Genomic DNA, 12,733 nt, shown 5'->3' with positions numbered 1-12,733 from the left:
GGGAATTCTTGATTGCTGACAAGACATGAAAAGTGCACACTGTTAAGTCGTACCTGAAAGCAAGGTTTGGCTTGACGTATCACCAAGGTTCTAGAGGACGTGACTTACAAAAGAAAGATCATTTTACTATGATAGCTGGCAAAGAGGTGAAATGCTTAATCAAGATTAGCACAGAATTTCTTTACAGCACAAAAATCTCTCATTATTCAGGGACTGAAAACTACCAACTGACCTCTACAGTTTGTGATGCTATTCAGGATGAGTTTTCTATCCTTGTCATGAGACTACAAGCACGAAAAAAAGACTGGCACATTTGCAGATGCTAAAGAGTTTCTTCTCTTACAAATTCTCTTTCAACCACTCATCAGGACGAGAAATCCTTAAATGTACAGTCAGCACCCTGACAAAAATTTCAGTGGTCACAGATCAGCCAAATGGAAAAACCTTTAACTAGCAATAATGCCTTTATGAGAACAGAATAAAATAATGTCAAGCTGGTCTTACCTATACAAAAATACATTAGGAAGACTTCTGCCTGTTTAAATCCAGAATGCAGTGCCACGGCCCATCTTCTTTAGCTTTAGGGAATATCTGGTTTTGAGCTGTCCTGGAGTTGGTTCTATAGCACTGAAGTGACAATACAGTACTTATTTTCAGACTACCAAATTCTCTGGGTAGGATTCTCTGGAAAATGTTACAGAATACGATTTGTGGGGTAATCTGTATTGCACAGCCATTGTCAACTCTGTCAGTGCTAGTTATCTGATATTCAAATATAGAAAATGTGCCAGTCGGGGTGTGAGTAGGTTGTATACTGAATAAAGGAAGGTAAAATGTGAGGAAGATCTACATATAGGGTTTTACTGGTTCAAGCCCAGAAGCTGTAGGCGTACTACAATGATAAGCAATTTTTATGTGGTTTAAAATGTCTTTCTGGCAGAAGTTGTTATGGCACAGGGTTCACCTGAGGCCTCTGATATTACACAGAATGAAAGATTTTGTCATTAGAAAAAAGATGCGCATGGAAAGATTCCCAAAGATGGCAAAATAATTGGACAGTCTCTGAGGGAGCAATTAACTTGATCGTTACGGGAATTGAACATGAGACCATCATCGAAAGAAAAGGCCACAACAATACCTGCATGTCTCTAGACTGGGTACGGCCTTGAGGAGTGATCGTCTCCTTAGAACAAATGACTGCATGATTGAGACACAGTATCTGCAGCACCTAAATAAGCTTGAAAGGTCACTCTGCCTTAACAAGGACTGAAAGGAGGACCTTGTGAGACTCAGTGGAAAAGTCAGAGAAAGATGACAGTTCATCTAGGAATTTGAACATCTGAGAGTAAACAGAGCAGTGAGGCAGAGAGGATTGAACACTTTTCAGATCATTAAAAAATTTACAGTCTTAACCCTGAACGTACAGAACTAGCCCTCTGGCAGTCACAACCACGGATAAGAGGATAGGACAAATATATAGAAAGTCCCTATTCCAAGGTTCAGGCATTTTTTCTATCAATTATGTTGACAGCAAGATGACAGGAGAAAGAACGTCCCAAAATAGGCCAGCTGGCTCCAGTGCAGCCTCATTAACAAGCAGTGGCACTCAGATCTGAATAACTGGTGTAGAACCTTCATTAGACTTCAACTGCAATGGCTCTGCCTCATCATTACAGAGAATCCTGACAGGAGTGCACTTATTAGATCCTGAAAGGAATATTGCTCAGAGTTACAAATGTAGCTTCTCTCTAGGAAGACAGAACACACAAATATCTATTTATGAATAATTTCAAGGAAGGTGACAGTCTCTTGAGAGAAAAATAAAGCTGTGCCATTTCTGGAAGTAGATACATCTGCACCTTATCCTTTCATGCTATTACAACTGGGGCACACAAGGTCACTGAGTAGATCTTACACAGAGCTTGTCTTGGGAAAGCATTTAATGAATTCAGTAACCCAATAACTAAAGAGAGTAAAAATTACTGTTAAAATGACAGATTCCCCATTTCCCCTGCCTTGTATGACTAGATTTATTTTGCAAGAGAAATAACTAGAGGAGATGTTCACATCCGCACCTGGCCAGTTTGTAGAATGAAATGCAGCACTGAGGAATTATGATCATGAACTCAAATGCTCACACTCACATAGGTAACAGGGTGGTGCCCTATCATACCAGGAGCGAGAGTCTTCTGCCACAGAGTGCACCAAATTCAAAGCCCTTAATGCTATCAGAAACAAACAGTGAGGTTGAGGAGATATCCTCATACCTGCCAAGAGCAAATACGATTAAGTTCATGCCTCCGAGGCATAATCCACTGGAGCTTGTAAAACCAACAGAACTGCAAGTCATGCCTGTGATGAGGGCAAAGAAAAGTGTGCATGTTTATCTTCATTTTTGCTCTCACCATGAAGGACAGCGCCAAGGTATGTGTTTCAGCCTGCCTAGTAGACCACTGTAATAATGAGCCTCTAGGCTTGAGATGTGTTGCTTAATTTTGATGAGGTGTAGAACAAGAGGGTCCTTTCAGGGTAGAATTTCTAAGGGAACTTTCCCTGGTAGTGGGCTGTCTGACTTGGGCTTGGCCAGATCACAGCAGCCACGGGTTCCCAAATCTTACAGAGCTTTTGTAGATGTTGAAAGTAGATACATCTGAAGTTTAACCTTCAAATGCTTTTAATTTTCATTTTGAAAAAAAAAAAAAAGTCAAAATTTACTTGAATGCCATTAAGAGGATGGAGTTCGGCTTCTCAAGCTGCTTAAGTACAAAAAGTGGTACTTCAGTGGGGCGGCTGACTGGGACTAAAACAGCTCTGAGCATTCCCTTCTTTGCACACCTATTAGCAGAGAACAGAAAAGGCAAACTTTTAATGAACTTCGGCAATACTGTGAAGAGAAAAAGCTCTCTGATCTCAAATGAAAGATCATAAAGAACATTCAAAATATGTGAATGTGGACTTGACTTTGTAAAGAGAACTGTAAATTCAAAGCAGAAGATATCCTTAGGAAGGAAAGACATAATATATCACCAAATGAATCGTAGAATCATTTAGGTTGGAAAAGACCTATAAGATCATCAAATCCAAGAGTACTGAGGCTTTAAACACACCTGTACAATCAAACGATTTTGAAATGAAATGTAATGGTTTAATGAACAAGATAAGATAACAAATGTCTCCTAGACACCAAGATAACCAGACTCCAGAAAGTCCAGAGTGAAAAAACAATGAGGCACAGCTGTCTAGCCACAGCACTGTCAAAAACCCGAATGATAAACTAAAACCTGAACAATGGGAACAGCTGAAAAAAAAAAAAACACACCACAACATTAACAAGTATCTACCAGCATCACTTACACAAAAAGGAAGAGATATTTGGAAACATTTCAAGGAGAAAACAGGCTTGGGTCCATTTAGTATCTGACACACAACAGAGCAGCCTCTATAAGCACAAACCTAAACAACACTCTCTTGCCCAAGAGAGAATGTATTACACAGGTCCACACAACCATGAAATAATAAGACTTTTTTTCCCAACAGGAAAAGATATCGGTGAAGATTCTTTCTCATAGCTCATTTCAAACTTTAAATTTCATCTGTTAATTCACTTAACCTGTACCAAGTGATGACAAACCACATGGTCTAATGGGAGGTGTCCCTGTCTATGGCAGGGGAGTTGGTATTAGATGGTCTTTAAGGCCCCTTCCAACTCAAACCATTCTATGATCCTATGATTATTTTTAATCTACGCATTTAAAATAAATGTCAGGAATTTTCTCAGAAAAAAAAAGTAGTTTGTTGAATAATTTAACACTTTTAAGACAGAAAAAAAAATATAAAGACCTTCAAGCAAGATTTGTCTTACAAACCACAGGAATACAGATGTCTCCAAAGTCAGCACCTGTCTCTGGCCAAGTCAACGAAGGCTCCCAGTAGAGTCAACTAACAGTTGGCCAAAAGAGTCAATGAAGTTCAGAGTGCAATTCACTGTGTAATTCACAATTCAATAGCAAAAATTAAGTCTAATTAGCTTATCTGTTAACATAAGTCTGTGAATTTTTTTTTTTAGTAGAAGGAAACAAAATAAGGCCAACCCCCTGTCCCAAACACAGGATAATTTGTATGTTCAAATGAATAGACAATGCAACCGCCCTGTTCACCATCAAGAAGGAAAACCATGGCCAGAACAAGCAGACAGTATGTGTCCCCAGCCCGTAGTGCTGAGGTTCACCTGGGACAACCCTGGAAGGAGCTGGACAGAGGTGGAGATTGGCCTTTGCTGGTCTGATGGCTCTTCTGGGCTGGGTCAGGGAGTAGCCTAACATACCCCTTCCATTGTGAAGGTAACTACTTACTGAACTCGACCTCAAGGCTATTTCCTGGACAGACTTTTAGAAGTTTCATATCCAGGATGGGTGAATCACAAAACACTGTTGTCTAATAGCCACAATGTTTGCTGAAGTTAACTACTGTATCTGAAAGTCACTTTTTCTTGGTAGTTTCCCAACTAAGGAAGTGATAAAGTGAAGTAGTACTACCTGTAGCACATACTATGTCACTGTGTGCACAGATGTGTTTTTAAGATTAACCAGTATATTTGTCATTTGTATTTCCTGAATCATGCTGCAGATACTGAAACCCTCCTCACCTTGAAGAGGAGCTTAAGATTTTATTTACCTTTAAAATGAAGCACTTCCCAATGTGCACAGTCTTATTATTACAGAGAATGGAAATAATAACAAAATACATAGGGACATTACTAGAACTGTTTATGTATAGGACAATTAAGCCCTGTTTAAAAAATAAGCACTGGCATAGTCCTTGGGGAGGGAGGGCATGGAGGGCAGGAAGAGTTTCAGGGCAGGGGATGACTAGGGATTTGTCATAAAAATTGAGTTTGTAACTACAGTGATGAGGTGACTGGAACCCCTTGAAATTCAGCCAAATGCATTTATTATCAACTTCAGTTCTGAGCATTGAAGAGAATACGAATCATATTGTCAAAGGATGTTGCAGCAGTAATGATCACAGCATTCATGGAATTCAGCAAGAGAACTAACAACTTACATTTATTACACATCAATTTGAATCATCTGCGGTTGGCTGTAAATTAGGGAAGCTAAACCAAAGATTTATTTTGATACCGTAGTATGTAAAAATGTTTTTGTTTTTTTTCATGTCACTCAAGTTTGAAGCATGAACTATAATGAGTCCTGTTGAATAGCTGATATTCGCCTTTGTATAAAATCCAAATGATTGGACATAAGGCATTTACAGACAAAATTTAGTCAAGGCTAATGGACTGGAAGGGCATAAGAATAGGAGTGCCTGCCTATAACACAGTGGTAGCCTACCTCTCATATTTGTGATTCAAAAATATTTTTTTTGTTTTTTTTTTTTTAATTTTATTTTTTTATAAGTCTCAGAAATTCAACTAGTTGAAATCCCATTTAAAATATTTAAAATATGAAATCCCATTTAGAATATTTTCAAAATTTAAGATGTAGTTATACAAAGCTTACTTTTTGTAACCAAAAATTTCTTTTACTTTATTTAAAAGTTTTTATGATTTTATAAGGACACTTATGTTAAATTAAAAGAAAACTATGTAAATTCTCTTTCTATTTATCAGTCTAAATGGTCTGTTTTGAACTGTTATTTCATCCAGAAGCACTACTAGGGACAACTGAAAATTATTTTTGGCATGGAAACATGAAACTTCAGATGCATTTCCAAGCTACAACTGTGTTGGAACTGTAAAAAACTGAGAATTTAACTGGATTCAAATATTGAGAAGAGTTTTTAGCATGACACTTCAACACCTCAAAGTTACTGAAAGAGAAAATGATGGCTATAGTGGTTCTCCTTGAAGCTGGACACTGTTTTCATGAAGCTAAAAATTTTAGGGCCACCTCCGCATATCATCAAGCTCTTTGACACAATGTAGAGAAATGTTATTTTTTGTTATTATTTTATTGATGACATTAAGTTATTTACATAAATAAGAAAAAATAATAATAAAATTTAGGGAAAACTGGTATGTTTTGGCCACCGATAACAAGATACTGACTTCTGAGATTTTTCACAGGACTTCAGAACTACTACTTAAAGTAATGTTAAGGTCTGAAGTTGACAGGATATAAAAGATGCACATGAAAAGATGACTAGTGTATAAACCACATAAACCACTAAAGACATTATTTATTTTAAAAATAAAAAGGTCACCTAAGTAACAGAAATGATCAATTACATCATATATATACCTAGAATACAGTAGTATATGGCTAGGAACATATTTCTTAAGCATCCTACATCAGAGTAATAATCCATCATTTAATACAACTCAATTAGGGAGTTTTACTCTATTTGCGGTAATACTAAGAGACTAAGTACATTCTGAGTTTTGTGAATTGTACTTCATGCTGATATTGATTCTTCTTACGTGAATACAAATTCAGAATATGTACCGTCTGTGGTATTTTTACCAAAGTTTAGCCCAGAAGAATATTTTCCTATAAATGACAGATGTCTGCTGAGTAACCACTTGGAAGACAATGTACAAACGTAGTATCTTCCTTAAGGAATCACACGGAAACATAACTCAACCCACACATTACTTGTCAGTATTTCTATATAAGGTTTCCTAAATCAGAAGACTGCACCTCCACTTACAAGCAAACCAGTGGTGAGGAAAAGTAATTGAAGTAACCCTTGTATATTCATAGTGAACCCAGTAAAATGTGACAAGAATACTCCAGCAGACAGAGTAACCAAATTCATGATCACTAACTGCAGTGCTATCGCTGTTTAAAAAAACAAAACAGAACAAACTGAACAAACATACTAAATCAAAAAAAGGTATTGCTGTCACAAAAAATATCCACCTATACCTTTAAATATTTGCTTTTAGCATGCCATAGCTGAATTTGTAGTTTACATTTGCATAAAAATTGTAAATTATTTTCAATTACTGGATTTTTTTTTTAGGAATAAATAGTGAAGTATTTTCCAAATCATTGACATTTTAAATATCTGTATATCCCTATGAACAGTGGTTTTCAAACATAAAATCCTCTCAGATGAAGGCAAATCCATTGATCACATGAAAGGTTTTGATAAATTTAGTTGGATAAATAGAAAATATTTGATGCTCTGGATTACCTCATTGACTAGGAATTGTAGTATCGGGAATAACAGAAATAAAAGCAGGAAAGTTTGGCTTTGAAACACTTTCTTCCTTGATGCCTGAACAAAAGTCAGTAAAGACTTACGATGTGTTAATTTGGAAGCTAGAATGTCTTTTGGTTGTGTTACAAAGATATTCTTATATGGTATCTCAGTGCATAGGTTGTTTCATAATGTCTTATATTGCTCGGATAACAGTGTCCCATGCAATCTTAAGGATTTGATAAGATTCATTAAGCACAGAATGATTCTGTAAATGTTGGAAGATAGCCATGTAAATTAGTGATTGCTGAAATCAATGAAATAAGGTACCATACCTGAGGATTAATGTAAAATGAAATGGTAGATTTTATTACTTGAATTATAAAGTGGAATACCTAAGGAATGTTTTTTTTTTTCATTGTTATGCAACTTGACAATTTCATATCCATGGACAAGATAGGAGGTTATTAGTATAAGTAAAAGGATAAAATTTTATTCTGAAGGAAATTTCGTTTGTATGTCTCTTTAATCCTAATAGTATAGTATCAGTTTTGACTCTTTTTTTTTTTTCTGAAGTAAAACTGTGATTTTCTTTAATAATCATAGCGTTACTGGTTACTACCTAATAGTCCAATTTTTGGTCTGCTCAATCAAAAAAAAATCCTTATGAACAAAGGAATTTAGTAGATTTAGATGATATAATCCAAATACTTTATCAAAATATAGAAGGAGTAAATATTTTAAAAGAAAAAAAAAACACAACCATTTTCAATGCAACCAAGCCCCTTCAGCTGGTGACAATGTGCTTTTGAGAAATTTGAGATGAAAGTTATTTAATTCTCAATTGAGGAAGTAAGTACTCATGTGCGTGTTAAGTCTACAGGCCCTCTAAGATATGGAATCATTCGAACTAATGCCTTCATTTAAATTGAATAGATAAAATGGCTATTTTTTTTAGAAAGGACTCAGCACCAAGTGAATTTCAGAGATCGAAGTTCTTCAGAGTCGTTATTTGATCTGGCACTGAACTTTAGTTCTAGCTATGTTTCTACTAAAGAAAAGTCGAATATGCAGAGCTATGGTCATCTTACGGACATTCCCAAATATTTTGGTAAAATTCATCAGAAAATAAATGAAAATAAACATTAGCAATGTTATCATGGTATACATGTTCCTTGTACTTGAGATCATGTAAAAAATCAGTAATTTCATATTTTTAAAGAAAGGTGATTTATCATAAAGAACTGTGACATCAACTATTTAAATATTATAATATACAAATTCAGAGAACAGCCAGAGAATAAGCATTCATGTTAAATATTGGGAATGATTCTTCTTAAGAAGAAGAAGTCAATTATTTAACCTTATCAATAATATGAGCATAATCAAAACTGCTTCTATTTCATGGTCATTCCTAAACCTTGACTGACAAGAATAAACTATTTACAACACGAAAGAAAGAAAAATATTTTTAAATTTATTATATTCGAACTATTTCTAATGCACAATATACTATATTTGACAAAAATTACGGATTGGACAATTCCTTTCATAATTGTCTACTTTGAAATTTAAATTACCATAGTCTTAAAAACTTAAATTACCATCAAAACTTAAATTACCATAAAGAAAGAATTTTACTGTACCTAACAATTCATTCTGTCTTAGAAGCCATGTTTTCCAGTTCTGCATATCAAGACAACTCACAGCAAAGAAACCCCACAACTCTCTCCTAATGAAGCAGTATGTATTCAAGGAACATTCCAGAATGACATACTTACACAATTGGTTTTTCCAGTCTGCTACCCTGTGATCCAACTATTTCTCCCAGCGTACAGAACATTTGTCCCAAAAAATCCTGAAAAGCAGTAACAAAAGAACTCAGAAATAGTGTTTTGCACTAGGAAAAAAGAAATGTTTTCCCATTTATTTGGGTCTTTCTTTAGGGTAAAACACATTCCACCAAACGTTGCATCTTAATAATAATTATGTAGTAATGAAACATAAACCAGACTCACCATTACACATTTCACATAACTCTGGGTTACATTTAAAGAAGTAATCCTAATATACCGCATATACTGTTTTTATACTACCTTTTTCATCCAAAAAAATGAAAATGAGATGGAAAAAAATTTAAAGCCATCAGTAATATGTCTTTTTCTTCAGCAAACTGCAGCATTTTAACAGCTTGCTCCTTTATGAAGAGATTCTACAGTGATTCTACCAATTTCAGGAAAGTTAATTATGTTGTCAGGAATTCAAGCCTGTGCAGGATCTCTGTGAGCATCCTGGATTGACAGTCATACACAAGCATTGCTTTAATGACAGACATTATTCTTCAATTTTATAATTTAACTTTATCACTAAAAATCAGGTAATTTTCATATTCCATTTCCCTGTAACATAAGTAGCACCATAATATGAATGGATTTGCAGGGTTGTATGCATACTGAAAAAAAAAAATTATGCTGCAGTCCAACTCCTTATCTTGCATATGAAAGCAGCTTGCTAGTTTTATTCTTGCCAGCAACACTGGCAGCAGGAGTAACAGTAGCATGTGAGACTTGTTCACAAACATTAACAGGAATCAAAACACTTTGATCACTATACAGAGAACCATAACTGTATGATACAGTAGTGAATATCTGTACAAGTAGTTTCTACTCCTCTTTAAGTCCAGGCCACTCATTCCCATCTCTGAGTCACCTTCCCAGCTGTGCTAGTTATAGGTTCATATTACAAATTGGGTCTGAGAACTAATCCCACTGAAGAGGAAAACCACTCTGTAAAAACACATTTTTGAACTGTGTCCTTTGACTGATCTGATACTGTGACACTGTTTCCATCAAAATTAAGTCCTTTAAAAGGGCTAAGGCTAAAATGCGTCTGAAAATACTCAGCTCCTCACTCATTTTTAAAAACATTAGGCATGATACATTCTAAAACACGCCATTTTCTATACTGAAACCATGCACTCAACAATTTTCTGCTTTTTTTTACCCTCACAGAACTTGATGTTTATTTATGGTGGTGTTTCTATGATTAATTCCTATTTGTTCCAGTCTATTACTAATTACAATTGTTAATTACTATGCTTTTTTGTTTTTGTTTTTTAAATCTCTAAGTTACCATGAACCTAAGAGTCTAATTTCAGGTACCCAGTTTTATACACATTTTTACAGACAGCTACAATGGCAGCTGTCTATGAAAAAAGTCTACTCTACTTACTTCATGTATCCATTATAACAACTCATTTCAGTTTCTTCCCATTTTGCCAAAATTCAGTCACCAAGACCAAAATTCTTCAGGTTTGCTCTTTACTATCTCCCCGTATGTTCAGCTATTAAATGACACTGCCCAGTATTTGCAAAGAAATAGGTTAACAGAAATTTTTAGGGACAGGAAAGATGTTACTACACACCAGGAGACTACACCACATGGAAAGTCTAGCTAAGCAAATACTATTTGTATGACATTTTTCAGAAAAGCCAAGCTTCTGGTGCATGAATACGAGCAAAGCTCTGCTCAGTCCATACTTACTGTCAAAATTCTTAAGACCTATGTGAAAGAGATGAGGGAAAAGCAAAAGGCAGACCAACCCTGAGCACTCAGTAAACAATGGAAATGAACTGAAGTGGTCAAGAAATCTCTAGCTACCATCATTCACAGGACTCTCAGGATTCTTGTTCACGAGTATAACATATTGCACAGTTTGGATGTCTTCAACACAGACATCCAAGACTATACAAACTTGTATAGACTTCTCTTAATACCAATGGAGGGAAAGAGGTATTTCTGATATTAATGTTCATGACTAAAAGACAAAGTTTTCCTCCACACTTGAAGATTCCAGGAAATTGGCACTGTTGAAAGAACAGGGTGTAATGAGTCTGAACATGCTTAGCCTGTATTAAGTACAATGAAACTGACACATATGTAATTCAAGATCTACTTGAATACTCTTCAGAAGGCCATTGGTTGCTTTTATTTTTTTTTCCCAATGGACTCAGCAACATACTCAAATCTTCAATTCTTGTTCCAGTAATCAAATAAAGAAACATAAGTTATATATTTACATATATCTTTGCTTGCACTTCCATATTAACTAAGCTATCTTGCCTCTCAAAAAAAAAAAGAAAAAAAGAAAAGAAAAAGCCCAAAACATTTATTTCTTAGGTTTTTGTACTACAAACTATGTTTTGGGGAAAAAATAAAAGAATTCAGATAAACTTGTTACTGGAGAAGAACAAACAATCTAGGGCTGAAGCTCACAATGCTTTATCCTTGCTCGAGTCAGTATAGGAAGACTTCTATTTTGTGTGGCTATTCAGAAAATCTTGCCATGATGACAGAAGGAAAAGAGTTTGCCATGGACTTTAAATCTTTACAGTGAGGATATCACAGGAGATGAAAGGCAAGAAGCCTCATCTTTTTACTGTGAAGCACACACACAATGTTCCTTCCATTATCTTTTCCTCTGCTTCAGCAGATTCTTAAAGGTTCTCTTACCAAAGCCTGTTTATTTTTAAAATTTCACTCAGCAGTCCCTGAATTCTACTCCAGCACCTCTAAATATTAAAGCTGCCATTTAATCTCTTTCAATTTAAGATGTCATGAACATAAAAGAATTTTACTAATATTAATTGTGGCACAATCAAAACAAATTTACAATTTTAGGAGAATGATTAACAAAATGCAGCATATCCCATATGTGAAAAGATGTACACGTGCTTAAATATGCCCTTTACAGGATGAATGTCCCATTAAAGTTATACTCGTGAGCATTATAGATGATATTAAGTAACAGCACAAGTTTTCTATTTGTCTCTAAGCATCTGGTTTTATTTACAGTCAAAAGAAAATAAACATATCTAGGAAAACATACGCATTTCAGTACAAGAAAGAGTAATAACCAGGAAAAAACTTACATGCTTCGATAGGTTAGGACTCTTGGAGTCAACATCATAGCTTAAAAAAAAAAAAAAAGTTAGATCCAACTTGCCAGATGACAGATCTAAGGACACTGTAAAAAATGAAAATCAAACAATTCTTTCACCTATTTCAATGTGTAGAATTTACCACAAAATGATACCTCAGTGGAAGTCTCACCAGTGAGAAAGGCGATCATCACAGATTACAGGATTAGTGTTCACTACCTATCTAAAATAAAATTGTTTTCAAAGTACAGGCTAGTAAGAGAAATTAATCTAATACTCCTTTTCGAAAAAGAAGCGGAATGGAAGCAGGAAAAAATTGAGAACAAAATTTTAGCAGATATCAAAATACCTTGGGAACTATTTTCTTTGGTAGTTTTTCAGTCATTTGATTAATTAATAACAACTGCCAATAAATCAAATTTCTTTTAGCAAGCATTTGACTTGCTCTTTTCAGCTTTTTATCATTATCTTGTTCTTCCTCCAACTAGCAAATATCATTGTTTCCTTTTCACTACCAATTCAGGTTTCAGAAAAATTACTCTGTGAATTTGAGATAAATTTAAAAATGTGTAATACAGTAATCCTTATGGGAGTGCTAATCCCTACACTATCAGTCTTCCACCATTATC

At 35.1% G+C, this 12,733-nt stretch overlaps 1 protein-coding gene across 2 annotated transcripts in view; it reads right to left on the bottom strand.

Moving 5' to 3' along the window:
• CPNE8 (copine 8) overlaps positions 1-12,733 on the bottom strand; it is a 103,469-nt gene that overhangs the window by 56,173 nt on the left and 34,563 nt on the right. For both annotated transcript variants that reach the window (XM_035549279.2, XM_035549280.2), the window contains exons 5-6: positions 12,096-12,135; positions 8,946-9,022 (exon numbers count right to left, since the gene is read on the bottom strand). In XM_035549279.2, coding sequence (XP_035405172.1) covers positions 8,946-9,022; positions 12,096-12,135 — 117 coding nt within the window. The remainder of the gene's footprint in view (positions 1-8,945; positions 9,023-12,095; positions 12,136-12,733) is intronic.

The sequence above is a fragment of the Cygnus atratus genome, chromosome 1 (genome assembly GCF_013377495.2).
Source record: "Cygnus atratus isolate AKBS03 ecotype Queensland, Australia chromosome 1, CAtr_DNAZoo_HiC_assembly, whole genome shotgun sequence".
Taxonomy (NCBI): domain Eukaryota; kingdom Metazoa; phylum Chordata; class Aves; order Anseriformes; family Anatidae; genus Cygnus; species Cygnus atratus.
Note: the sequence above shows the minus strand (reverse complement) of the source record. Positions and strands in the feature narration are given on the sequence as shown.